At 43.4% G+C, this 27,101-nt stretch overlaps 1 protein-coding gene across 1 annotated transcript in view; it reads left to right on the top strand.

Annotated features, from left to right (window-relative positions):
- Nucleotides 1-1,687: 1,687 nt before the first annotated feature.
- Nucleotides 1,688-27,101, top strand: part of RCOR1 (REST corepressor 1) — a 118,463-nt gene continuing 93,049 nt past the window's right edge. The window contains exons 1-2 of the mRNA XM_065403744.1: nt 1,688-1,895; nt 2,024-2,083. Coding sequence (XP_065259816.1) covers nt 1,700-1,895; nt 2,024-2,083 — 256 coding nt within the window. The 5' untranslated portion in view covers nt 1,688-1,699. The remainder of the gene's footprint in view (nt 1,896-2,023; nt 2,084-27,101) is intronic.

The following is a 27,101-nucleotide window of genomic DNA, read 5'->3' as shown; positions in this document are numbered from 1 at the left end:
GTATGAAGACAAAAGTCCCTGATCCTGCAACTGCCTCCATGTGGATAGATTCCTGCACCCACGTGAAGCCCTAGAGCAGTAAAGGGGAGTCTTTGTGGGCTCAGATTTTTGCCTGAGCAGAGCTCCTTGCAGGATTAGGGCTCAAAACCCCAGTCGTGCTGTTGAATCTGCACAGGCACAAGTGTCTGCCCACGTAGCTGTTTGCAGGTTGGAAGTGGAAGAAATGTGGAGTGTGATGTATGGTTTGTGAGCCATATGTCTGTCAGGGCCCAACCTGGGAATCCTTAGAAGAGCGGTTTTCATGTGAGTGAGCCCGTTGATGTCACAAGAGAAAGCTCTACAAGGTCAGACACTTACACTGCAAACTCCTCATGGCAAGGACCTTATTTCTATAAGATGTAAGGCCCAGATCCTTAAAGATATTTGGTGCCTTTGAGGATCTGGGACTAAGAACCTAACCCTGCAAACATGCACATGAGCAGTTTTCTGGGACAGCTCTTGTGAACAAAGCTTGTCATGTGGGCAAGAGTCTGCAGGATTGGCCCTCAAGGGCCTGATCCTGCTATCAGTTATGCAAGGGCTGATCCCTACACCTGTGTGGCACCCTGCTGACTTCAGTGCCAGTCGGCCAGCATCAATCTCCCTCCAGCTTTTATTGTGTTTCATTAAACTCTGTTGCCCATTGTCCTTGCCAGGCGCCTGCTGCTCAGGTGGGTGGGGGTGGCGGCTGCTGCTTTGCCCCTCGGCTAATGCCCTGTTCTCCCTCCCCACCCGGCGCTACCGAGGGGGCAATTTGGCCAACTCCAACAATTGCAAGGACTTTTCCTCCCCGCCCAGCCAAACTCCTCTTGGCGCTGGAGGGGCGACTCTGCCCGGCCAAAGCATGGGCAGGTCTCGCCAGCCTGGCTGCCGCCCCGCCGCCTGGTCCCAGCGCCCCCCTTCCCCCGCGGCGACGGGCCGGCCCCAGCCCGGGAACACTTTGTAGCAATTAGTTTCCCTCTTTGTATGGGGATTCCATTCAAACTGAGCGGCGTGTTCCGCGTAACCTTCCGCTAGGAGGAAAATAGTTCCCAGCCCGATGCTGATGAGTTCAAAGCAGGAGGTTTGGAGCCCCCTCGCTGGGGCCCCTCCGCCCGATCCCCTCCCCCTCTTCGAGCCCCTCCCGAAAGCTCCCCGCGTCTCGGAAGCGCCTCTGGGGCCAAGGCGTGAAACTCCCCCTTCCCTCCCCGATACAATGTAGCCTTGGAAGGGGCTGTATCACTGGGCGTAGAGATTGCAAAACCCAACCACGTACAGCGGGCGATACGCCTCCACCTAACCTGACAAACGGAAGCGCCGGGCCGGCTTGATGGACGGGGTGGGGCGGCCAATGGCAAAGGCACCTGCTTCCCAAAATGTGGGGGCCTCCAATGGGAGGCCGCGGGAGCGGAGGGGGAGGCAGGGCTGTGCAGGCAGCAGCGCAGGTTGACGAGTGTCCCAGTGCAGGGAAGTGCAGCGCTGGGATGAGCCTCAAAGTTCTAGCCCTCGCCGTGCAGGGGATTTAAAGCGGCCACACACTGAAAGCGCCTCCGCCTCTCTCCCCCCAGCCGGGGGCTTTGCCAGCCGCTGTTGCTCCCAGGCTCCAGCAGCCCCTTGTCTCCATCCCCTCCCCTCCAGCCCCCCAAGTTAACTCTGATCTCTCTGCCAGGTTCACCCCCAAATGCCAGCCATGATAGAGAAGGGCCCAGAGGTCTCAGGGAAGAGAAGAGGCAGGAATAATAATGCCACTGCTGCCGCCAGTGCTAATAATAATGGGAATAATAAAAGTTTGGCAGCAGCAGCAGCACCCAATGGAAATAGCAGCAGCAACTCCTGGGAGGAAGGCAGCTCTGGCTCCTCTAGTGATGAAGAGCATGGTAAGTCCCCTGAAGTGGGAGCCTCAAACTCGCTCCGGGATTTTCTTATATTAATCTCTCTCTCTCTCTCTCACACGAATCAATGAAGCACGTTCTTTCTAACTCGGACTCTCTCTTTGACATCTCAGCAGGAGGAGGCATGAGAGTTGGAGCCCAGTACCAAGCCGTGGTTCCTGATTTTGATCCGGGTGAGTTATTTTGTTTCTAGCGTCTCCGAAGGATTCAGCACCATTGTGTGTGAGTGGGTTAGGAGCCTCCAACGGCGGTGTGTGTGTGTGTGTGTGTGTGTCTGGCTGGAGATCTGACATCCTGCGTTTGGGAGTTGGGGGTTAGTGGTTGGATTGATCCGCTGGACATAAGACTGTTTTATTGAGGGGATGGGGGAGAGGTCACTTTGTTGTATTAGATTTCTCGTAATTAAAAAGGGAGGGGGAAATCAACAACTTTTGTGTGTGTGTTCACCCTGCTGTCCAAGGAAAGAACAGCAACAAGGGGGGAACGTGTAGGGGAAACGTGCCTCCAGACTAGGGGGGAGGGGGAAGGGAGATCTTTCCTTTTCCATGAAATAGAACCCAAACTATAGCTATAGATCTATTTACGTCCCTCCTCGCCCCCGCCCTCCCCCAGGGAAATATGAATATCTTACTCTGTGGCACGGAAGCAAGCGGGATTAGCCGCGCTACTTTCTCCCCCCCCCCCCCTTTTTTTCTCTCTCTCTCTCTTTCTTCAGGTGTGGTTAGTTTCATATTCACGATGATCGGATTGGGATCTGGGTCTTTAAGAGAGTATCATGGCACTAATTAAAAGGACTTTCATCAAATTCCCTGGCACTAATATGAAATCGAATCCTTTAGTGGGTTTTCTATTCTCCTACCCCCAGGACTTTTAAAAAATACACACACACCCCCTCCCCTTCCCCAAAACGAGACATTCAGGGCCAGAGAAGAACAACGACCCCCCCCCCCCCCAACGGTTAATAAAAGAAGTCCAGATGCTTTCCAGAGGGCGCTTTGCAAACAGGGAGAAAAGCAGAGAAGCTGATTTGGCTAGGAGAGACCGTAAATGGCAGTTAGATTTCCGCTCCCCCCTCCACACGACTTGTATGTTTGTGGGTTCGACCATAAGGGTAGAAATAAAAAAGATGAAGTCACAAATGCCTGTTCCTCTTTTTGAAATCTATTCGAATATGGCTATTTTAGTCAAACTAATGTGGCTGTTTTTTAAAAAAAAAATCTTAAAAAGAACCAGTTGGTTGCCAAAATGTTCCACATTCCATCTATTCTGCTGCAGTTCTTTGTAAGCTAATTTAAAGTGGTATGGAAGCAAATTGTGAGCAAACAAAGGAATTGTAGTTGTACTGGAAGGCATGCGATTCAAACATTTTAGTGTAGATGTGTCTACAGCTGTGTGTGTAAAGGTAGACTGTCGACTTCCTTAGTTTTTAAATGTGATTTTTTTTTAATTGTTCTTTTGTAACTGTAGGTTAAAGCTAGTGAAAACCCTCCTACTGTCTGGAGGTCTTAACACTTGGAGTTGCCTCTTGCATATCTCAAACTTAATTGAATCCTCGGTACCTCTCAGCTTAAAAGAACAAAACAAAACACATGACTTGAAAATAACAATACTTCATTTCTCAGAACAAACCAGAGAGTAACTCCTGCTGTTAATTGACTTATTAGATCAATCTACATTCAGAAATATATATTCTTGAGCTTCTCAATGAAGAGGATAAAGATGTTTTGGGTGCCTTTTTATTTAATGGAATAGGTTGGTTTTTCTCAATTTTTACACTGTTGCAGTCTCCGCAAATCAGTTAACTTATGCATTTTTTGTGGATACTCAGGTTGAACATCTTTTTAGTTACAGCATTTCATATAGTTATTTACAGATTTTTATTTGTATTGCCTGTCTCTTCTGTCGTCTTCCTGGGTAGACATTTCTCGTTGGTTCTTCTGGTTGACAGAATAGGATACAAGGTCTCTCTGCACATGGGAACTCCCATTTTTTGGTTGCCCACTGGGGGAAGGGCTTATTAGGTAGCAATTGACCCTTTTTTTCATTCTGTAGGTCAAGCACAACATTGCTGTAACATGCATGGATCCTACTGGCTTCTAGCCAAGTGTTGCAACAATACTTTACACTTTTCATTGAACCTTGAAAATCAATTCTCTAGCTTACCTCATTTCTCTACCAGAGCAACTTCCCCCCCCCCCTTACTGCTATGACTGAATTGAATACATTTAGGATTGCATTTATTTTATTCTAGTTTTCAGTTAATGCTGTAGATTTACCCATGTAAAAGTTATTGCATTCATTACTGACTCATCTTTCTTCCCAGTGGGGTGGGAAGTGTATGACATAGCTGGAAAAATAAATTTAACTTACACAACTTCAGTGTTCAGTGGAAGTTCAGCCTGAGTAAACAATGCAGTACTTAGTCCATAATGGCCTGATATAAAGTAAATAAGCAGACTTTCATTGACTTCAGTGGGCTTTGGATTGGGCCATTATTGTGCAACTAATTTTTAGACATAATTAAGAGTTTAGCGTATACTCACATCTATGTTCTACTTACGTAGATTGGAAAACTAATGCTAAATTTTATCAAACTACCTCGATACTTTTGCAATTAAACATTGTTCACAAAAATGTATATTTTCTCCTCTGAACGTCCCTATTCAGTTTTTTTATTTGATTTATTTTATTTTTAAAAATAATAGTATGCATTCCTAAATAACTGTACTTCTGGAATATAATGCCAATCAAACTTGACCTTTCAACAAAAAGTGTTAATTTTAGTTATCTAGAGTCTATATCTCTTAACCCTAAACAATTGTTTAGCCTGGAAATTCCTATGACTACTAAATTCAAACAGCATAGTGTTATAATAATGCACGATGACTGTAGGTTCAGTTTACCAAACATCCTATTTCTAGTAGGGAACAAAGGATTGTAAAACCTGTTGTTTCTTTGCCCTGGCCTATTCTGGGACTCTAGCTGGTGCAAACTCCTAGTATAAACAGTGTCTCCTTTACCCCTGGGTAAACTTGCGCCAGTGTAAAACTGTGTGTACGCTAGGGATCTGCACTGTTGCAGCTGTACTGGAGGCTGAAACTGCGTGTAGACCAGATTTTTTGCATCATGGCCATGATCTTAGAATAGGGACTGTAAATGCTTTTACCTACAGTTCAGCATTAAAGTGAAGTATGCCTTTGATATATTTATTATTAATCATGTTTGTTTATTATGCTAGTGCCTAAAGACCACCCAAAAATGGGGCCCTATTGTGCTAGGCACCATACAGAGTAACGGGCAGTCCCTGCCCTGAACGCTTACAATCAAAATTAGTATAAGAAGCAGAAGTAGCAGTCATGTTTGTCCAGTCTGTTTCTTGTGTATATATAAAAATATAATGCACATGTGTGAGGCAGTTATAGTAAAGAATATTAAACTAGGAAGGCTTTTCAGAAGTACATTCTGCAAAATAAAGTGAAGTCGAGCAAGACATTAACAAGATGTTGATTCAGATTTTGTAATTACATTAGTTAGATCAGACCAAAGAGGCAGTGAATACTGTACAACATGAAATCAAGAATAAGGTCTCCTTAATTACTCTCTGGATTTACAATGACAAACTATTAAACAGAATAAAAACAAAACTACTAAAAAGTGCGTAGAGAACCCCTCACCTTTTGGCTAATCATAGGTTTAGAAGGGACCAGAAGGGTCATCTAGTCTAACCTCCTCTAATGGGATAGAGGTTTTTAGTAGTGCTAGGAAAAATACTAAAACTAGAATATATATTTTTAGATTCCTTTTGGAGCCAAAAAATAACTAGATTTCCTTCTAAATTAAAGTGGCCTTCTGGGTGATCTTTAATTTTCTTTCAATTTTAGCCATTATAATTTTAATGTGGCAGGGGCCTGATGATGATCTGTATGATTCTTGAAAGCCAAGGATATGAACTTGCAAATACTTATGCATGTGGTGCAATAGTCCTTACTTTGTAGCTCCTTGACTTCAGTGGATTGGCTACTGGCAGTAGGATATCCCTGCAAATCTGGATATCCACATCCGTGGTCCATTTTTGTGGATTGGATAGGGATACAAATTTTGTAGCCACGCAGGGCTCTAAGGACTAGGTCACATGGACAAAGTTTTGTAGAATCTTTCCTTAAATTAGTACCGGTCTCTTTCTCCTTTCTCATCCTACCCACCCATTGGCCCAATGTAAGGTATTGCAACTACATGTTGCTTTGGTAAACCAGGTCTTGGTAGCTTGACACAGGACTTACTTTTCTATTTAAGACAATAAAAGCAAGTTTTTAATTGTTCATAAGTGTTATAAATATTTATATATTGATAAGTTTTGCTGTTTGGCCTTGAGTTAATGAATACATTGAGAAAAGCTGTCCCTCCTCCTCCATTGCCCTCTGTAGTAAATATAAAGAATTGTGAGTCCAACGTTTGATTGTCAGCTAGCTGACAATACTTATCAGTAGGCCAGCATATATTGTGAGTTCTCCATTTTGAGAAACTGAGGATTTAAAAAAGAGAACAAAAAGCTGTGTGTACTTGTGTGTTTAATGGAAAAACTTAGTGAAAGGGAATGTTTTGTGTCCCAAAGCTGAATAGAAATCTATTTTATTTTATGTGGGGGGAGGAGGAGGGGAGTACTAACAAAAAACGTGCATGTTACTTGATCCTGATCGCTTTCTGCTTCATCTTGTATGCGTTGAAATATTGGAACCTAGTTACTTATTTTACTCTTTTGCATAGCTAATAACTTTTAAATAAGATTTAGGTTTCAATGACTTTGAAAAGCATTATATAATTTCTTGACGAGAACAACTTGTTCTGAATCTATAAATACAGAGAAGATAGAAACAATTTCTCCTGTGCAGTTCTCCTTCTCATGGCTGTAGTGCAACTAAGTACCTTTAATCTCAGTTACAGCAGTACAAGTATAAGCCAGTTCTTGTATCTCCAGACTTCTGTTATGTCCAGTCATCTTCAGAGAGAATCCTCCTGTTTTCTTTCCGGTAGAAGTGAACTCCTGACAAATGGCTGGTTATTCCAGAGGGTGCCCTAATTCAATCAGATCTATGATGGAGATGCCAGGGGGAGACAGAGAGGGAGAAACCATCTGTGGATTGCTTACAGCAGAGCTGGCCTTCACCAGTCTCTTGCCTGCTATACTACAAAAATAAATGAATAAAACCAGAGCACTCTTGACTTAGGGAAGTATTCCTGTTAAGGGAGAAATTACAATAGCACCCTAGAAGCATCTGGATCCAGGGACACAGAAGGTGGGAGAAACTGCTTAATGTGAGGAGGTGCCATTTGAAATGCTGGAGGTCTGGGAATGCACCCCACTTTGGTCATGTACTAAGAACTGCCACATAAACATCCAAATGTTTCCTGTCCCTCCTGAATGGCCAAGTCCCTGCTAGTTTGCTGGTAGCTGATTTGATTTCTTTAAAGCTTTGAGAGACTTGGTCAGTACAAGCTTGCCTCAGGGAGACCCAGCTCATACTGCCCCTAATACATTCAGTCCCAGTAACTCTCGGAAGTTGTGGGACCATGCCTGGGCAGGGAGGAAGCTTGGGTGCAGCTCCCTGGCAGTTAGACGTTGGTCATCCATTTGGAATCAGAGCGAAAAGTATAATGAAATAGATGGTTCACCTTGTTTCTCTTGGTATGGCTTCCCTTGCTGGAAAGCTCTTGGCATTGCCCAGTGAAGTGAGTAGCCCAAAGATGCTGCCTTTCACTTCACTGGGCAATGCCAAGAGGCCTCTCCAACAGTCTCGTTACTGGAGGTCATGAGGCCCCCTCGTGAAATCAACTTGGCAGCTCTCTAGCTTCATGGGAGACTAAGTCTGATCAGGGAGCCTGGCCTATAGAGGAGAATGGGAGTTTGTCACCCAAACGACAGCTCCCATCAGCTACCGCAGCAGCACTTCCAAATTGAAGTATCTTGGCTTTCAGACAGAGCACTTCTATAGTGAAACTTCTGACAAAAATATTTTTTTGTGGAAAATTTAGGTGATGGCCTTTGTTCAGATTTTCTGTGACGGGGGCAGCACCGCATTGTTCAGCCCTTTGCTCTCTTCCAGGACCCATCTTTCTCTGCCACCTTGTCCCTCAAGGCTCAATTAATCAGTGCCCTACAGCCCCATGGTGCCAGCTATGCTGCAGAGCAGATATAAGGCCCCCAAACAGGAGCCTTAACAAGGAGTGCATTGGGGATGGGGGAGAGGCTGTGGCTGAGGGGTTCCTTTGTCCTAAGTATTTATTTCCTGGTTGCCTCAAGGCCCTTAGGAGTCGTGGATGGGTGGGTACAAGTTAGGGTAGCTCTCAAGGCTGAACTAATACCCAGCAACCCTAGAACAGGGGGAGACTTAAGCCCTTCTCTCCCCCCCCCCCCCCCCCGGCTTCTGTGCGGGGCTCTGTACCAGCACACAGATGAGCCTTGATGTCGTGTCTATGCCACTCTTTATAGCAGTTGTACTACAGGAGTGGAATGGGAATGCGTTGGCTGGTTCTGTATAAGGCTGGAGATGACTGCAGGTGCTTGTGATTTAGCCAAAGAAAGTGCTTTTTAAGCTCCATTGTGGAAGGGAGAAGGGGGTGGGACGGACAGTCTCCAAGTTCAGGTATCTCTAGTATCAGTAATGGCACCTCTTACAGCCCAACAAGAATGCAGCGTTGCTTTGGTACCCTGGGCCTCTTAGCCCTTAGAGACCATTTTTAAGATTGCTTGGGTCTGTGTCTCTTTTCTTCAGTCAGTCTGGTTACTCTCTTACAGAGCAGGAGGTGCTCACTGGGTATGCCTGGAGCTGGGATGCGGATGGTCTCGGAGATTATCTGCTGTTAAATAGCATGAAGAGAACGTCCTTCTAAAACATGAATGCTGTAGTAAACATACAAATGTCAGTGTGGCCAGAGCCTGTGGCTTCTTTCTCTGCCTGGCTCATGCAATATTTGCATAATAAGCTTGTCGCTGCTTCACTTTTTGATGAGTGTATTAATGGTGGGACTGACTTGATAGTCATGAAAAGTGGATCCTTTGTTGTAGCTGGTCTCTGCCGCTTAATGAGTTGCTCTTAAAACTTGTTTTCAGCCTAGTTTAGTTTTGTGACTTGGCCAAGTGAAAGGCTTAGAGCTCTCTGTGATTAGTTCTTATTATTAGCTCAGAAATCTTGCCTCTGATCAAGGGGAACTGTACAATGCACTTACGGGGGCTCTTGTCCTGTCACATACCTTCGGAGTATTATAACTGGATGTGGTTTGTAAAACACTTCAACTGTGCAGTGTAGCTTCTGAATATCCATATTGGTTTCTGAACAGATGCTAGGCAGGTACAGCTGGGGCAGCTGGTTCTCTGGAAACTTGTTTAATTTAATTTTTAGTAATGTTCCTTCTTTGTGATCCTGCGGCATAGGTTTTCATGGTGCTTTACAATTATAAAATAAGACAAATTCTAAGTGCTGAGTGGCCTGTAGTGTAACATAATTAGAGTGACTGGTTACTTCAGTGGACCTGGAGCAAGGAACCTCCAATTGTGAAAGCAGAACTGGATTTTGACTGATCTCCTTGTAAAATCTTTACCAATTGCTCTCGTACATTTTGAGGTTCTGAGCCTCTATATATAAATTAACTAAAACAAATGGCAAACTGAGAAAGTCTATGCTCTTAAATATATGTGTGTTGGAAAACATGAAATTGACTTTTGAACTAAAATTTTCTCAAATAATGAACAGGAAAAACCTCCTTGCAGGACAATTTAGATTCTATTTTAAATTTTGAACAAAGCCCTTTTCTTTGTTTTGTTTTTAACTTTCCTTTTGGAAACTTCCTTTCCAATATAGCCTCTGCTATTATCTTGAGCACATAATGCTAGTTGTGCTGAAATGTGACTGATAGTGATGTGATAAACTTTTTTTTAGTACGGAAGGTACATTGAGACCACCAAATTCACTTCATTTCTGGTCTAAGGTCTTGAGACCAAGCTAGCGTGTCTAACCCACTCTGCCAAGCATCTTCAAACATTCAGTGCTGCACAGCAGCTAAACTCTTTGAACTCTGCAAAAGGAAGTATTAGTAAATGGAGTTTGTCTTGCATTGATGGGGGGGGGAGGGAGTGGGAGGCTGCAGTGGACTGATAACATCTAATCACAAAGATCCCCTGTTCAGAGGAAGATCTGGTGTATATTCATCTCATTTTCATATTTCATCACATCTGGTCATGGTTCATTAGGAGCTTCCACGCAGGACGCTACTGGTATTCTCTTCTGTCATTCTTTCAGTGGAGTGGCAGCAGTGTTGGAAATGAACAGTGCGAGGAAGTGAGTTGGTGTCTTTAGTAGAAGTGCCCCTACCCCAAGCTCCTCCTCACTATGGAGAGGTTTCACAGATTATATTCTCATAAGAGATTCTCTGTTACTTTCATAGTATAGCTTTCTAATTTAGAATCTAACCACATGCCACCTATGGCATCTGTGCAGTTATGCTGTTGTATAGGTATCTAGATTATGCCCATTATTGTACGGTTCTGCGTCTATACCACAGGTTGATAGCTGAGCCCATTTGGACTTCACTCTATACTGATTTACAGATTTTTTTTTTTTTTTAATCTGGATTTAAATATTGGGCATTAAAAAGTTTGTACAGGCGAATCTCATCTTACGTGGGGGTTCCGTTCCGCGGTTGGCGCGTAATGCGAAAACCGCGTATAGTCAAAATTACATTGAGTTGAATGGCGGGCGGAATCGCCCGCACTACAGGTACAGTATTAAAATTGTTATTTTTCTTTTTTTTGTTTGTTTTTGTTTTTGCCGACCGTGTAAAGCTGAAATCGCACATATTAAATGCGCGTAAGATGCGACAGACCTGTATATGCCCTTAAAACATCGTTCTCTTAGATCTTGTATATTTAGTCTGCAAAAACATAGGCCAATGAATAATGTGAACTATAGCAATTCTGCTTCTATTAGCCCAACTATATATTGTTACATAAGTGACTGGCTGGCTTCCTTCCTTGTTAGAAATAATTAGTCATTGCAATTTGAAAAAGCATGGACTGTAGACTCAACCTCATGGAGATCCTATAAACAGTGAAAGATTAAGATGGAAATGTTGCTAGAGGGAAGCAGTTTCTCATTTTGGGGGAACAGTCAAGTCAGGATTGGAAAAGTCTGGATTCATGGTTCAAATATTTATTCACCTTTTTCCTCAAGATGTGAACTGAAATGGGGAATTCCCTCCACTCCTCTGCTTTCTGTCTGGGCCCTCTAGTCTCATTGCCTTTACTGTGAATCGAGAGCACACTGGCTTGGGCCCTTCATTATGATTTTTTGAACTTTTAAAGAAAAAAGAATGGAACACTAATAAAGCTGTTAGACCATGCTGTTTCCAAACAACTTTGACAAGTGGCCTTTGCTACGTCTTTTGTTTAGGCTGCTAAGGGCTGCGTAAGGAGCTCATGGCTGTTTTCAGTCATGCTGCACAACTGTAGTTCGAATTCATTTTTGTTTTTTTTAAAGCTAAAACACTTCCAGCATTCCTCAGAAGCCAGTGGGCTCAATCACTTCTCTAGATGACAAACCACTAATATATTTTACAGGCTCAACACAGGGGTTCTCAAACTGGGGGTCGGGACCGCTCAGGGAGTTGCGAGGTTATTACACCGGGGGGGGGGGGGGTTTGCGAGCTGTCAACCTCCACCCCAAACCCCGCTTCATTGCCAACATTTATAATGGTGTTGGAAACCAGAGTGGATAAAAATCAATGATTTTTTTTTTTAATTGGATTTTTTTTTAATTTGATTTAAACCGGATTTTTTTGATGTTTTTTTTCCCCTCAAAAAGCATTATCTAAAGATACATTATAGCTCAAAGATACCTCATCATGGAATAGGGATTATAAATTTTATTTCTATAGTATGAGACAATTTATTCATGTAATGTTTAAGAAAAGTTGTTTGTAAATGAGTTCCAATAGTTCATGGATTAGAGACCCAATCTTATGGGGTTCCACAGGCTTCTGTATAGATTATTTAGGTTAATCTTTCTATCTACCCAATGGGACTCAGTGCTCAATCTAGAAGATAACATCAAAGATGCTTAGTTTTGCAGTTCTCAAACTGTGGATTTGTGTCTCCAGAGATAACATGCTTGTTAACAGCAAAAATGTTTTTAAATAAATATATAGAGGTGAGAAATAACAGCCCTCAACTCTATTGTCCCCCTGCAAATTTGTGTACACAGAGTCAATCCCTTACCTCAATCTAAAAGTGCAAAGTTTCAAAAACTTCAATGAATAGAAGATTGGGGGTGTAATAGATCTGGACAAGGAGAAAAGTCTGGAGGTAAATGTGAGAAGTGAGGGACATATGCTTGTTAATATTCTATGTTTGCTGTTGAAGAAAAAAATCCAGAATACTTAACGTTGTTGTTTTAGTTAAATAAAACAATGTAAATGTCTGTCTGGTGATGTTCTCCTCCTAATACAGCCTGGCAAGAAAATCCTCCAAATATTATTGAATAACCTGTTGAATTGGAGATAGTTCACCTCCCAATGGCTTTATACATATCTGCTTCAATTACCTTTGGTAAATTAAATAAGCAAACAATCATTCATTTTCTGATACAGCTGTAAAACTAATCTGAAAAGTTTTCAAAATAAATCACTGTTTAAAAATATATAGTGTGTACCTTCTAAAAATGAAACCTACATCTGAGTTGTGAAGAATATGTATTACGGTTATAATGACCAACAAAAATGCCCTTTTATGTAGAAAACCGTGATTAAATTGAGTCTTCCTGACTAGTGATTTAAATCGTGATTTAAATCAAATCGACACTGTTAAATTAAAAACATTTTAAAATATATTTATAAGGGGGGGGGGGTTACACTCAGAGGCTTGCTGTGTGAAAGGGGTCACCAGTACAAAAGTTTGAGAACCCACTGCTCTAACGGAAGGCTATTTAGAGCAGTTTTGGGATGGAGAGATGGGCTGTAGTGGAAAGTTTACCAGACAGCATTCATACCTTCTTGGTATTGTTTTCTGTCTCAGAATCTTAAATATGTCTCTAATGGGACCCCTTTCCCTGATTTGTGCAGCTGCCACTGCTCTGTTCGTGACAGTAGCCATGGGAACACAAGTAGGATGATATGAGTTTATAACTTCAACTTGTTGCTAGGCAGGCTGCCTCAGTGTTGGTATTAAGTAGTCTTAACAACAACAAAAAAACGTGTTCTGATATTCCACCTCTTTGTGTGTGGGAAGAGAACTTTGTTCTTAACTGGCTCTGGATTTTCTTTGTCTGATAGATGGCAAGATAAGGACGGACACAAAACAGCATCTGGACAGTAGCATGTGTGGTGGCTCTCTGCTTAAGGATGGGGAAGGGGTTGGTCGGGGAATGGATGGACGTGACCTCAGTTATTGACAGTACATTTTAAACTTTTTTTTAAAAAAAAGTACCATATGATGGTGATACATGACACGTGAAACTCAAATCACGCAGTATAAAAGGCATTACTTATGTAGCCTCAGAATTGTAATCAGTGTTAAAAATACATACTACTAAAAACAGCATACACCCTAAACAAAGGTCATTGGCTCCACATATCTAAAGAGTTTAGAAATATCTTTATTGCTGTGAAAATATAAATTGTGACTTAGGCAAGATAACCAGGCATATTAACTTTAAATCTGCAAAGGCTTCTAATTAATACTAACAGCGTTCACATAAATGTACCTTACAAAAGTTTGTGTCCAAATATATGTGTATATCCAGTTCTCCTATCACTGAAATGCAGCATCTCAAACTTAGGATCAGAATTCCTCATTCAAGAGGCGAGGGAAATTCAGTACCTGAAGTAGTGCAAGGGATTGCTCCCTGTTCCATCTTCAGTGTCTGTCATAAGATATGGCAGGGGATACATGGCAAATAACAGATATGATCCTGAGAAGCACGGAGCACCCATAATTCTGATCAGAGTTAATGGGAGTTGCTGGTGCCTCTTAAGCTCAGACCCCAATATTTCTTCTCTCTTTTACTGCTACTCAACCTTTGTTTCATGTATTGCAGCAATAATCGGTTGCACTCTGGCCACTGGCTTGTGTGTGTGTGATGCTCATGATGCAACAGCCATCACTCCCATTCTAGTAATCCTTTCCTAGAGATGTCCCCAACTAACACCTGCTCATCCCTTTCTTAGCAAAATCTAGCCTCTTATCTAGCTTCATCTCTCACAGCAACCTGTCTGAAAGTTGCGCTTCCAGCTTCTACTTCCTTTGCAGTGGTTCAGCTGTCCTTATTTGCACATGACCTGTAACTCCCTACTGTCAGAAAACTGGGTGCCTGGTTTGCCCCAAGTACTCTTGTAATCAGCCCCTCTGAAGAATTGCCATGCTTGTGGCACGTCCTGGCCATTCGTCTGATTTCTGCTGGTAATATATGTGTCTTCTACCTATTCCATGACCTTGTTCTCCTTACCCCAACCTTACTACTTGTGTGTTTCTAGCCTATTTCCTGTACTTTTCACTCTTCCTGTCCCTCACTGTGTTTTCTGCCTTCTCTTCCAGCCATGTCTCCCCTCCCCTATCCCATGGGAACATCATCTCTGCACCTAATCTATTCCACAACTATTTTTAAAATCCCTCTCACGACCTCTTTCTTCTGGTTGATGACTCAGAGCCCTCTGTTTAGCAAAATAAAAATAAAACAAAAACTAGCAGAACTTCGTTTATTTGTATTATCACAGTGCCTAGAAATCCCCTGTCATGGACCAGGGCTGCCTGATGCTAGGCGCCATACAAACACAGAACAGAAAGATGGACCCTACCCCAAAGCGTCTACAAACTAAGTAGATGCTTATCAATTACTCATGTGCTTTCCCCTCGCCTTTGTCTAAGCACCTCCCAGGTACTTCAATAGTAATATCGATGTGCGTTCCCAGACTGTACAGGAAATAGTTTATCAACTTTTAAAACATTTTTTTTTGGGGGGTGGGGAGAAGCAGGGGGGCAGACAAAAACACACCTCATTGGAGAAGCCAAGTCACAGAAATGGGTTCTGAGCAAGGTTATGTCTGTGGATGTTTAACAGGAACTACTTGGACCTATGCTGTAGAAATTTCACCCCCCCGCCCCCATCCTCCCCGGCACTACGTTCCCTCTCCTGGTCTGTAGCTTCACTCTTCCGGTGGTTTGTAGCTGCCATGAAGGCCATGGCTGTGGGGAAAGAGTTGATCTCTTGGCTAGCTAGGTGTGATACTCTGAGCACTCCACGGGATCAGGGCAGGGACCCTGAAGTGGATTCTCCAACAGCCGAAGTTGCAGTGATTTCATGCAATTGCAACTAGATGTTTGTTGCATCATTCTCGTTCTGATAAGGCCCTGCCCAGAGATGCCCCAGTTACCGGATTGTACCTCATCCTGGCCATTTGAAGATTGATGTGTGTGTTTGTCCTCATGGCAGTTTGGGGATCCAATAGTATTGAGTCCAAATGGACCCCAAGGCTGCAGATAGCTGTGATAGATGGATATGTTGATGAGCTGACCAACTCTTTTTGAAGCACCTTCTCTCCGGCATTGCCTCAGTCTTGGATAGGTTCAGCTTCATCTATTAGCAGCATGTAGCTCGATTCTCCCACTAGCTCTCCTAGGCATTCTATAGATATTGAATAATATGGAGGAGAGATCCTGCAGGTGAGAACTTTGGAGGTATAGGAACAGTCGTCAGAATAACCCTGTCAACTGGGGAGACTTTTTGTTGATTACATGGCAACTACTTTAATGGATTTCATTCTTTATATACTCCCCGTGAGACAGTTGTGTGTCTCAAGGGGAGTATATCTCTTGGAAAGCAGTCAGCCTGTTACTCCTAACTTTGTGCAGTAATTAAGACAATTGAGGGGACTATAAGATGCCTCCTCTTCTCCCCCCTCCCACCCCATCCCCCAAAAGTTTCCTGTTTGCTCTGGTTTGAATTTTGAGCAACTCTTTTCTTTCAATAAACTATCCCTAACCTGTTAGACATAGATTCTTTTAAAGTGCAAGCAAATGCCATCCAGGACCCCATCCAATGTTCTTTGTCACCAAGCCTGTTTTGTCCTACAGTTGCAGTTTCGGGTGAAAAATGACTTGTGTCAACTTCCACCGGAACAGAAGCCACACAGGCTGTAATTTAAAAATGCTGTGGTGTGGAACGCTGGCTATTTGGTCACTCGGGTACAACCAGGAAGTACTTTAGAGCAGTGGCTCTCAATCTTTCCAGACTATGTGTACCCCTTTCAGCAGTCTGATTTGTTTTGCCTACCCCAAGTTTCACCTCACTTAAAAACTACTTGCTCACAAAACCAGCCATAAAAATACAAGTGTCACAGCACACTATAACTGAAAAATTGCTTACTGTCTCATTTTGTCTGTATGAAACTTTAGATTGTACGGACTTCACTAGTGCTTTTTATGTAGCCTGTTGTAAAACTGGGCAAATACTAGATGAGTTGCTCTACCCTCTGGAAGACCTCTGCGTACCCCCAGGGGTACATGTACCCCTGTTGAGAACCACTGCTCTATAATATTCAGGTTCTTATCCAGGAGCAAAGATGGACAGTTAGTGAACTTGTTTTACCTTTATAGGCATACTAGAAAAAGTATGGTTTTATGCCATAGGTTGCCTACCGCTGATCTAAATAAATCGTAACTCTTTGGGTCTATTACTGTAAGGCAGGTTTCCTAATACTCTAATCATTTTTGTAGTTCTTCTCTGAACCCTTTCCAACTTCACAATTCAAATAGAATGTTGATAACACCAGAACTGGACACACTATTCCAGCAGTGGTCGTACCAGTGCCAAATACACTGGTAAAATAACCTCTCTACTCCTACTCAAGATTCCCCTGCTTGTGCATCCCAAGATCGTATTAACTCTTTGGCCACAGCATCGCATTGGGAGCTCATGTCCAACTGATTATTCACCACGACTCCCAAATCTTTTTCACTTGCTACTTCCCAGGATAGTCCTCCATTCTGTAAGTGTTACTTGCAGTCTGTGTTTCCAGATGTATACATCTACGTTTAACCATATTAAAATGCATATTGTTTGCTTGCGCCTAGCTCACCAAGTGATCCATACCACTTTGTGTCAGCAACCTCTCCTCTTTGTTATTTACCACTCCTCCTATTTGTGTCTTCTGAAAACTTTATCAGTGATCTTATGTCTTCTTCCAGGTCATTGATAAAAATGTGAAATAGCATAGGGCCAAGAATGGATCCCTGCAGGATCCCATTGGAAACAGACCTGCTCGATGATGATTCCTCATTTACAATTACATTTTGAGACCTATTAGTTAGCCAACTTTCTATCTATTTAATGTGTGCTATGCTGATTTTATGTCTTTCTAGTTTTTTAATCAAAATGTTGTGCAGTACCAAATTAAATGCCTTATAGAAATCTAACTATATTACGTCAAAATTTTATCAACCAAACTTGCAATCTTATCAAAAAAAGATATCAGGGTAGTTTGACAAGATCTGTTTTCCATAAACCCACAGTGATTTGCATTAGTTACACTACCCTCCTTTAATTCCTTATTAATTGATTCCCTTATCAGCAGCAACATTATCTTGCCTGGGATTGATGTCAAGCTGACAGGCCTATAATTACCTAGGTAATCCCATTTATCCTTTTTAAAAACTGGCAGAACAACATTAGCTTTAGTTCAGTGTTATGGAACTTCCCCAGTGCTCCAAGACTTATTGAAAATCAACATTAACAGTCCAGCGAGATTCTGAGCCAGCTCCTTTAAAACTCTTGAAGGCAATACCTGCTGATTTAAAAAATGTTTAACTTTAGTAGTGTGTGGTTTTTTTATTCTTTTATTTTTTTTAAACATCCTCCAGAGTGACTGTTGCTAGTATAAGATACATTAAGCAATTTAATGCATTTGCAACTTGCGCCTTGTCTAAGTTATTGCAAGGTAGTGTGGGAGTGTATTCAATCAAAATCCTCTCACCCTAACAAAAAAATCTTTATAAGTAGGGGTGGCACTTTTTTTTGTTTTGTTTTTGTTTTTAAACAATGTCAACAGATAACATTGATGTGTTTAGTTTCTAAGCATATTTAGACTTAAATTTTTGCAGCAGCAGGAAATTATGTAGGGTGTAAGACAATAATTGTTTAATGACAATTGATATTGAGATTCAGAAGGTTAAAGCTTTTTATAACCATTAAGACAAAAATTGAAAGTATCACATGTCCAGATATACAAAGCGAGTATCCTTAAACTCCAATAAAGTTGTCAAACAGCATTTTTCTTACTTTGCCTATCTGTAAAGTTTGATTATTGGTGATGGAAATATTTTTCCCTTGGGGGTGTGTGTGTGTGTGTGTGTGGGGGGGGGGGGGGGTGAAATCAACATTTACTGATTAAAAATCTAATCCTTCCAAGTTTATTTAGGGGTAGTAAAATATCCTCCTATTGCAGCCAGGGACTCGGGATCTGCTAGAATCTTTGCCGTTCTGAAACTCCCTGAAAACTTGTCACATCCCCTCATCAAGACCTTGTGTTTAGACTACTGGGGCCTGCATGATCACAACCAGACATCCTTGTCCTGCACCCAGATGGCTCCCGCTAAACATTGAGTGACTAGATTATGTGGAATGCTGCTTTATCTGATTATCTCATTCTCAGCAGCTTCAATAGGAATTGCTGCTACTTTGCCTGGAGCAAGTCTCTAGAACAGCACTGGGTCATCTTTGTCTAGGGGCAGAACTAGGAGGCTGTCAAATGAAGTAGCATTGTTTGAGAACCTGTTTCAATGGCTGTTGTGCGATGGCCTTGACAGACTCCTCCAAGAACCCAGGGTTTGAATATGGTGGCTATTGATAATTTATCTATAGGACTTACAGCAGTTGCCAGCCCAGAACTTGATCGTCTCAGATGGATGTTAGTTGAAGAGGGTGGTTTTTATTCTTGTCTTTGACAGTTGGTTTTATTCTTCCCTGATGTATCTTAAAATGGTTGTTCTTTGCTGTAGAAGTTCATGTTGCTATAACCAGGGCTAGGAAAATCTACTTGACACATAAAAGCTACAGTAGAAAACATCTGTGCTGTTGCACACCCTGCAACTTAAAGGGATAGAACAGTTGGGTGCTGCTCATGGTGTACTGGTTGCAGCAGTAGGGGAGAGTGGCTTTGCTATCATTGCTACCATACTTTACCCTGGCTTCAATATTGCGGCTGCTGCAAGAGGATGTTACTGCTACTCAAATCCCAGTGAATAACTTCTACTCTTCCCCAAGCAGCGTTAAACTGATTTGATTTCTGTCTTTCCCTGCTTCTCCCAGGGGTCTGAATATCCGCAGTGGGGGGGAAAATAACTGGTCAGTCTTGGTTTTGTTTCAGCTTGGTAAAACTGAGTGACAACAGAGGCACTGGAGCTATTGTCAGACTTAGGAAGACAGCACTATTTATTCTTTCAGATTTGGCAGGCCATCTCTGCAAACATGAGGGCTGGAAATTGAAGCTGGTCAAAATATTCTCTCTATAAAAAAAATGACTTACTACTTCTAGCGTTTCTCCTTCTACTCTGGTGGTTGATTTTTGGGATATTGATAGCCATATATTTTGTGACTCGGTTGTTGATAAGCCAAATGGTTTTGGGTCTTTTCTTCCGTTACGTGATGTGTTGAACTAAGGAGGACAATGTCCTCAACAAAAATGAGGTCATTCAGTTGTGCGTTATCGTTTGTCCATAAATACTTGTTTAGCAAAACTTGCATTTTTCTTAAAACTATAACAGAGTGAGGCTTTTTTAAAGGCAACCCATAAAACCAAAACAAGACCGTAAGCGTCCCTATACTATTCAGGTAACTCTGGTTTTGTGCAAGATAAGCATTTTTCTCTAGCCAGGAGAGCTTGCAGTCTTGATTAGATGTGCGGTGCCTAGTACGATGGGATTATTGTTTGGGGGGGAGGGGCAGAGGGCATGATCAAGGTCTCTAGGTAATACCATGCTAGAAATAGTGTTAAACTTTATTAATTATCAAATCATAAATTACCAATACCATAAACACTAAAAAACTCTCTCTGTTCAGATCCTTACTATGTCACTAGCTTTAGACAGCAGTCAGTACTGGCTAGAAACTGAGTATCAAAATCCTATTTTACTAACCAAAATGGCCATTGGAGTATTATGATCATGGAGTGATTAAGTGTTTAAGTAGCTTTGAAAATTTGTTGTGTGATTGTTTAGAGAAAGCTGGGGGGTGAGGGGGTAGGCAGAATTGCTTCTAGGCTTTATGCAAATTGCAGTCATTCTGTTGCCCAGTTTTCAACAACTTTTGAGTGTTCTGAAGATGCTACAGAGACTTTTAAAGAAATAATATATATATATATATATATATTGTTTCTTTAAGTCTAAAATCTCAACTTGGCTTCCTCATTACTGTATTAGAGTTAAGAACTGGCAGCTAAACCCTGGTGCTTTGCTGAGGCTAAGATTAAATGAACCTCTGGATGCCATAAATGTTAAACAAAGGAGCAGGAATAACAGCCAGGCTGCTCTTTCTCTTCCTGCTTTACCATATTTTGGCAAGGCTTCATAGGCCAGAAGGGAAAGGCGTTGCAAGGGGGAAGAGGCCAGTGACAGTGCAGAAATGAGGCACGCTCCAAAGGTGAGTGGTACTGGAGAATTAGAATGCCAGAAGAGAGGAAACAGGAAGTCATATAAGCAAATAAAAGGACAAAAGTGACTGCAACTGGAAAATGCATTCTTAAAATCTATCCTCTTGACTACTAGCTCCTAATGGTATTCAGCTCCTCTTTCCCTTTAACACTTCCGTATTCACTTGTCTTGTTCCAGGTATTCTGAAAGAGTACATGGATTGCACTCCATTAAAATGGCAATACAGATCCATTTTTATTTTTGACTTGGAGAGCAGGGTCCCTCGGTGAATTTGTAATGTGAACTTATTTTTTTATTTTATTTTTTACTAAGACATTCTGGGGGGAATGTCGCAACATGGCAAGAATCTTTATAAGGTTTGGAGAGCATTTTGTACCTAGTGCTACCTTTGAAAACCTAGATTATCAAATAGCAAACTAAAATCTTTTCCAGCCTATAAACCAAACCAAAACAAACAACAAACTCATATTATCATAATCTTTAATGCTGTGGTGTCCCAGTTCTTGCTTTCACACATGCATTCTAAATCCCATTTTCCCAGGGGTCCTCTATGTTTGGTATCCATCTTTACAAAAGATAAGGGTTGAGGAGAGGGTTCCTCTTAAGACCAATTGGTGCAATCCCCCTTCCACTGGTGTTTTTGGATCCAAACCTTAGACCCGGGAATGTTGGCTAGGGCTTGGCACCACACCTGGGTGCTTCAGACACTTTAATTTAGCAAACTGCCAGTGAAGCACGGTCTAGACCAGGGATCGGCAACCTTTGGCATACGGCTCGCCAGGGTAAGCTGCCTGATGGGCCGGGCCGGTTTGTTTACCTGCCGCATCCGCAGGTTCGGCCGATTGCGGCTCCCACTGGCTGCGGTTTGCCGCTCCAGGCCGTTGGGGGCTGCGGGAAGCGGCGTGGGCCGAGGGATGTGCTGGCCGCCCTTCCTGCAGCCCCCATTGGCCTGGAGCGGTGAACCGCGGCCAGTGGGAGCCGCGATCGGCCAAACCTGCAGATGCGGCAGGTAAACAAACTGGCCTGGCCCTGGCGGGCTGCGTGCCCAAGGTTGCCAATCCCTGGTCCAGTGGTTTGAGCACGGACTGGAGACTGAGTTTGCAAGTACTAATCCAGCGCACTCACTGACTCTCTGGTCTTGCGCAAGTTGCAACCTTTTTGTCACAATTCATCATCAAAACATGCGTCGTCTACTAAGGGCTGTTGCACCATCCAGAGTGACCTCAGTTGATGGCACTGCCCCAGGCATTGTGTAGAGTGGTCACAGTTGCCCCATCCTAATGGGGCTAATCTTTAACCTATCCAGTGTTGCACAGCTGCTGTGAAGTTTAAATAGGTCTGAGGTGTCTTGGACATAAAGATCACTATAGAAATGCTTGGAGATTGAAAAATCTTATGGATACAATATTTCTTCTACTTTTGTGTGTGTGGGAGGGAGGAGCATAAGAGACTGTCCCACCAGTAAGATCTGGAAGGATTTGGGGATTCTTGACAAGATGCTCTTCCCAAAAACACTTTTTTTGGGGGGAGGTTGGGAGGGCAGTCTCCAGCTTTCCTACTGGACTAGTAAGTGACTAACAGATCTGAAGCCGTCTGTCTGGCATCTGTAGAGCTCTCTCCATTTTAGAGCCTCCTGATTGTACGGGTTAGCAGCTGTAGGCAGGAGGTTGTGACTTTGTCCATCCTGGGCTTTTGGCCTGATTACAGCCATTGGTGGTTTGCTTTTGTTGTAGCTGCACCAGTGGAAGTCTCTAGTGTAAACAGGGCAAACCTGTTTAAGCTGCTGTTTGCATGATGGAATGAGGCAGCTTACCCTAGCGTCTAGCAGAGAAACCCTCCACTGGAGCAAATAGAGGCCTCTTTCCTCCACATCAGGGTTTTGCACTGGTGCAGCCACCAGTGGGTAGCTACTGATGAGTGTGACCAGGCCAAATATCTAGTGTAGAAACACCTGTATCTGTTACTCTACCTCTTCCCCAGCCTTTCTTTCTTCCAGCCCCCACCCACGCTTCTGGGTATCTCCTTTCCCATAATAGCTTTGGTGCCCATTCCCACAGCTGCTCAGGCCTTTTCCCAAGCAGCAGCTGAAACCCTGTTCATGATAATACTTCTAAACTTCTCTAAACAATTAGAGGCGTGTTGACTTTATCCCATTACAAATAACACGGGTCAATGCGTGTCCATCCAAGTTTCAGCCATCATTTCAGTGTCTTGTATGTCTGCATCTGTCAGGCAGCCCACCCATGTTTGCATCCATGCATTCTGGGAAAATCTGGGCAGCTAATCCATCGTGACTCAACCAGGGATATGGTGACTGTAAGATGTATGCACAATGGCATGAGCTGGGTGTGGCTGTCACACCACGGAGAACAGGGAGGAAGATCAAGCTTTAACCAATGCCTAATATGGCTTGGGATTCCCATCTACGCTGCAGAAAGTGTGGCTGGACCAGTCACAGGAAAGCAACCATAGCAAGGGCAAAACACTGAGCTGCCGTGGCTGCTAACTGACTCTTAGCTCCACCATGGCTTAGTGAAATCAACATTTCTCCCAGTTTCTCTACTTTCAGCAAGGTACTGTACACACTCGGGGCAGTGTCACCACCTAGCTTCACGCTACTGCTTTCCCCAAGCAACTGCTACCGGGAACAGCAGAGGAGCTGTCTGCTTGCAGACTCAGGAAGAGGGCACTGCGTCAGTTCAAATTGGGAAGGCTTTCCCCCCTCAATTGTGAGACTTAGAAAAGTAATAACAAACTTATGCCAACAGGATGATGGCTATGCCATCAACTTCTGCAAGTTTCCTGCTCATCGCTGGTGAGTGGATTTTTCCATTTCTATTGCTTCTGTCTATTACTATGTTCAAAAAACTCGGACCCTTTTTTTTTTTTTAAGTCTAACTATGTGTCGTCGTCCCCCCCCCTTCACCCCCTCAAATCTCTTAGCTGAGTAAATCAAAGCTCTGTCTTGGAGGGATTTCTCTCATCCCATCTCTTCATCCTGTATTCTTTGTGGTCATCTCTTCTACCCTTATGTTGCAACCACCGTCCCGTATTATAGGTGGACTAAACGGCACTCCTATCAATGCCGTGTTCCCTGACTGAAGAAGGGGTGTGTGATGTGGCTACTCAAGGCACAGTCTCTTCCCTCTGGGGCTGATTGCTGCAGCTATAACATTTCCAACTCCTCTCTGTTGGTCCAAAGCATCTGAGAGTGTGACCAGGAGCGTAGCTGGGGGGGAGCGGGGGAGCAGCCGCTCCCCCACCGAGCACAAGTGGCGCCTTTTAAATTTTACTCACCTGGGAGCGGGAAAAAAAAAAGGCGCCACCCGCTGTGGCGCTTTTACTGACGGGGCGGCGCTCCGGGTCTTTGGTGGCACTTGGGCTACGCCCCTGAGTGTGACTAGCACCATCTAACCCAGGTGTCCAGAGCAGTGCAGTGCTGTCAGTGGGCCCATTCAACAGCCCCATGTTCTCCCTTTTTAAACCCATTCCAAGTTACTGTTTTATGTATATAAAGAATAGGAATCTGTTCTGACATTGTAGTATTGCCAGCGTAAGCACCTATGACAGTGATCCTAAAGTTAGACTAAGTTTACAGGACACCCAGTCACCTGGCAGTGAGACTAGTTGCACTGTTAGACAGCCATGACTACCCAGTCATGCTCAAGTCACAATATGCAGTCACACCCTGTTATTTCACAGAGGCATCCAGTAGCGTGACAACTGGATCTTTGTCAAAGCAGATGTTTAAATGGCTATTTAACTTGCATTGTAGTGAATTATCAGCATGCAGCTATTATTTACTGATGAAAGGGAGTATAGACTGGCTTGACTGGTGAAGAAACACAGCCTAATAGTCATAAATAAGATCCCTGGCTTTGGAAGGGTAAGTGTGGTTAACAGCCACACAAAGCTAGAGAATAACTGAAGCTGGTTGGGGTATGTGTGTGAGGGGGAACTAGCTCTAATGGTCATAGCCATCCCACTGAATGAATTCGACTAGAGAAACTCAATTTACCCCCAAAAAGCATTTGTTTAGCTATTGAGTAATTAGCAATTATGGGGAAAGGGCATGTAAAACAATGAGACTTGAAACTAGACTGCACAAAACCCTCTGGACTTGGAGTGGACTACAGGGAACAGTCTTGCACTCTACTCATACAAGTCTATCGAAAAATCCCCTTCTGGTATATGGAAATACAGCAGCAGGGGAAAGACGATTTCAGGGGACTGTTAATTTATTTATTTTTTAAGGGGCATATGGGGGCAGAGCACTTTGTACCAATTCCAGGAGGCCAGTGGCTCTTGGAGCTCTCCTGCATATAGGGGGAGCATGCAGGCTGTGCCAGCTCTATTGGTATGGTGTGAGGAATGTGTTCCTTCTTTCCACTTAGGGGTGTCTAGTGCCTCGGAGCGCTAGTCTGCTTTTGGTGGTGCCTGGCTGCTTGCACCTGCATGCTGTAGCCTGCTCCGGGGCCAGCTACAGCTTGTCTTAAAATGCTTCTGGTAGCTGTTACTCAAGAATTGGCTATGCCCAGCGCAGCATAGCCAATTTGTACCAGTAACTGATCATACATGAATGGGGAGGTTGCTCCCTTGATTAACAGAATGGGGTAGGGGTGGGTAATTTAAATTCATAATGTACATAGAGACTGCTTCACTCCAGTGACTTGCTTATAAAAGGCACCCCACAGTTGATTTGCAAATAGGAAAATAATCAAAGTTTCCCTTAGCTTGGTTTGGGTTTACTTTGCCCTTCAGCAAAGAACATTGGCACCTGGCAGGAGAGGAATCCTACAAAAAGTAGAAACTAGGTCAAATTACAAAGGATGAATATAAACAACGCAAATGTATAGGGACAAAATTAGAAAGGCCAAGACACAAAACAAGATTTAAACTAGCTAGCGACACAAAGGGTAACAAGAAAACATTCTACAAATACATTAGAAGCAAGCGGAAGACCAAGGACAGGGTGGGGTGGGGTGGGGTGGGGGGGACAATAACAGAAAATGTGGAAATGGCAAAAGTACTAAATGACTTTTGTTTCAGTTTTCGCCAAAAAGTTTAGTAGCAATTGGATGTCTAATGTAATGAATGCCTGTGAAAACTAGGTAGGATCAGAGGCTAAAATATGGAAAGAACAAGTTAAAAATTACTTAGGCCATGTCTACAGTACAGCATTAAGTTGACTTAAGTTACGTTGATGGTCATAAGCCGCTGTAATTACACCGCTTGTGCATGTTCACACAACATTCCTTGTGTCAGCAGAGCGCGTCCACTCTAGCATTGACGGAGAGAGCAGTACACCGGGGTGGCTATCACCACTGTGCAAATCTCCACCTTCTCCCGCTAGGAGTTCTGGGAATGGATCATAGTGCGTCATGGGGGAGGGAATTGCCATCCCATGCTGCAGTTTTCTCCATCCCATAATTCCAAAGGCTTCCGACTACATTTCACACTGTTTTTCAACTGCCCCTGTAAACTGTGTGCCCGCCATCTCTGCCTGAAAGCATGGATCCTGCACTGTTCACCAGTCTTATGATGAGCATTATGAACACAATGTGGCTGATCCTACAGTATTTCATGAGCTATGAATCTGAACTGCAATCTGTGGTGCCTTCCCTGCTGTGTGCCATGGAAAGAAACAATTCAACACGGTGGACCATCGCTATTGGACTAAGGAAATGAGTGGTGGGATTGGATTGTGATGCAGGTATGGGATGACCAGCAGTGGCTGCAGAACTTTCATATGCGCAAAGCCACCTTTCTTGAACTGTGTGTGTGGTGCTTGCCCCCGCCTTGTGGTGTGAGGACACCAAAATGAGAGCTTCCCCAATGGTGGAAAGTGTGTAGCGATCACTATGTGGAAGCTGGCAACTCCAGACTGCTACCGGTAAGTCGCGAATCAATTTGGAGTTGGAAAATCCACCTTGGGGGTTGTGGTGATGCAAGTGTGCAGGGCCATTAATTGCCTCCTGCTACGAAGGTCTGTGACTCTGGGCAATGTGCGGGATATAGTGGATGGCTTTGCGGCGATGGGATTCCCTAACTGTGGCGGGGCAATAGATGGTGCACTGTTGGCCCCAGACCGTCTTGCGGAAGAGTACATCAACAGAAATGGCCGCTTCTCTGTGGTATTTCACTGACCTCAACACGGGGTGGTCAGGGAAGGTGCATGACGCACATATCTTCAGACACGTTGGCCTGTATCAAAAGCTGCATGCAGGGACTTTTTTCCCAGACCAGAAGTTTCCAACAGGGGATGTGGCAATGCCCATAGTGATCCTGGGAGACCCAGCCCTTACCCCTTACTCCTGTGGCTCATGAAGCCTTACACTGGAAACCTTGACAGCAGCAAGGAGCACTTCAGCAATGGGCTCAGCAGGTGCAGAATGACCATAGAATGTGCGATCGGCAGATTAAAGGGTCATTGGTGCTGCCTCTTTTTTTTTTTTTTTTTGGCCTGCTTAGACCTCTGTGAGAAAAATATCCCCATGTTCATA

The sequence above is a fragment of the Emys orbicularis genome, chromosome 4 (assembly GCF_028017835.1).
Source record: "Emys orbicularis isolate rEmyOrb1 chromosome 4, rEmyOrb1.hap1, whole genome shotgun sequence".
Lineage (NCBI taxonomy): Eukaryota > Metazoa > Chordata > Testudines > Emydidae > Emys > Emys orbicularis.
This window is presented reverse-complemented; position numbering and strand designations above follow the sequence as displayed.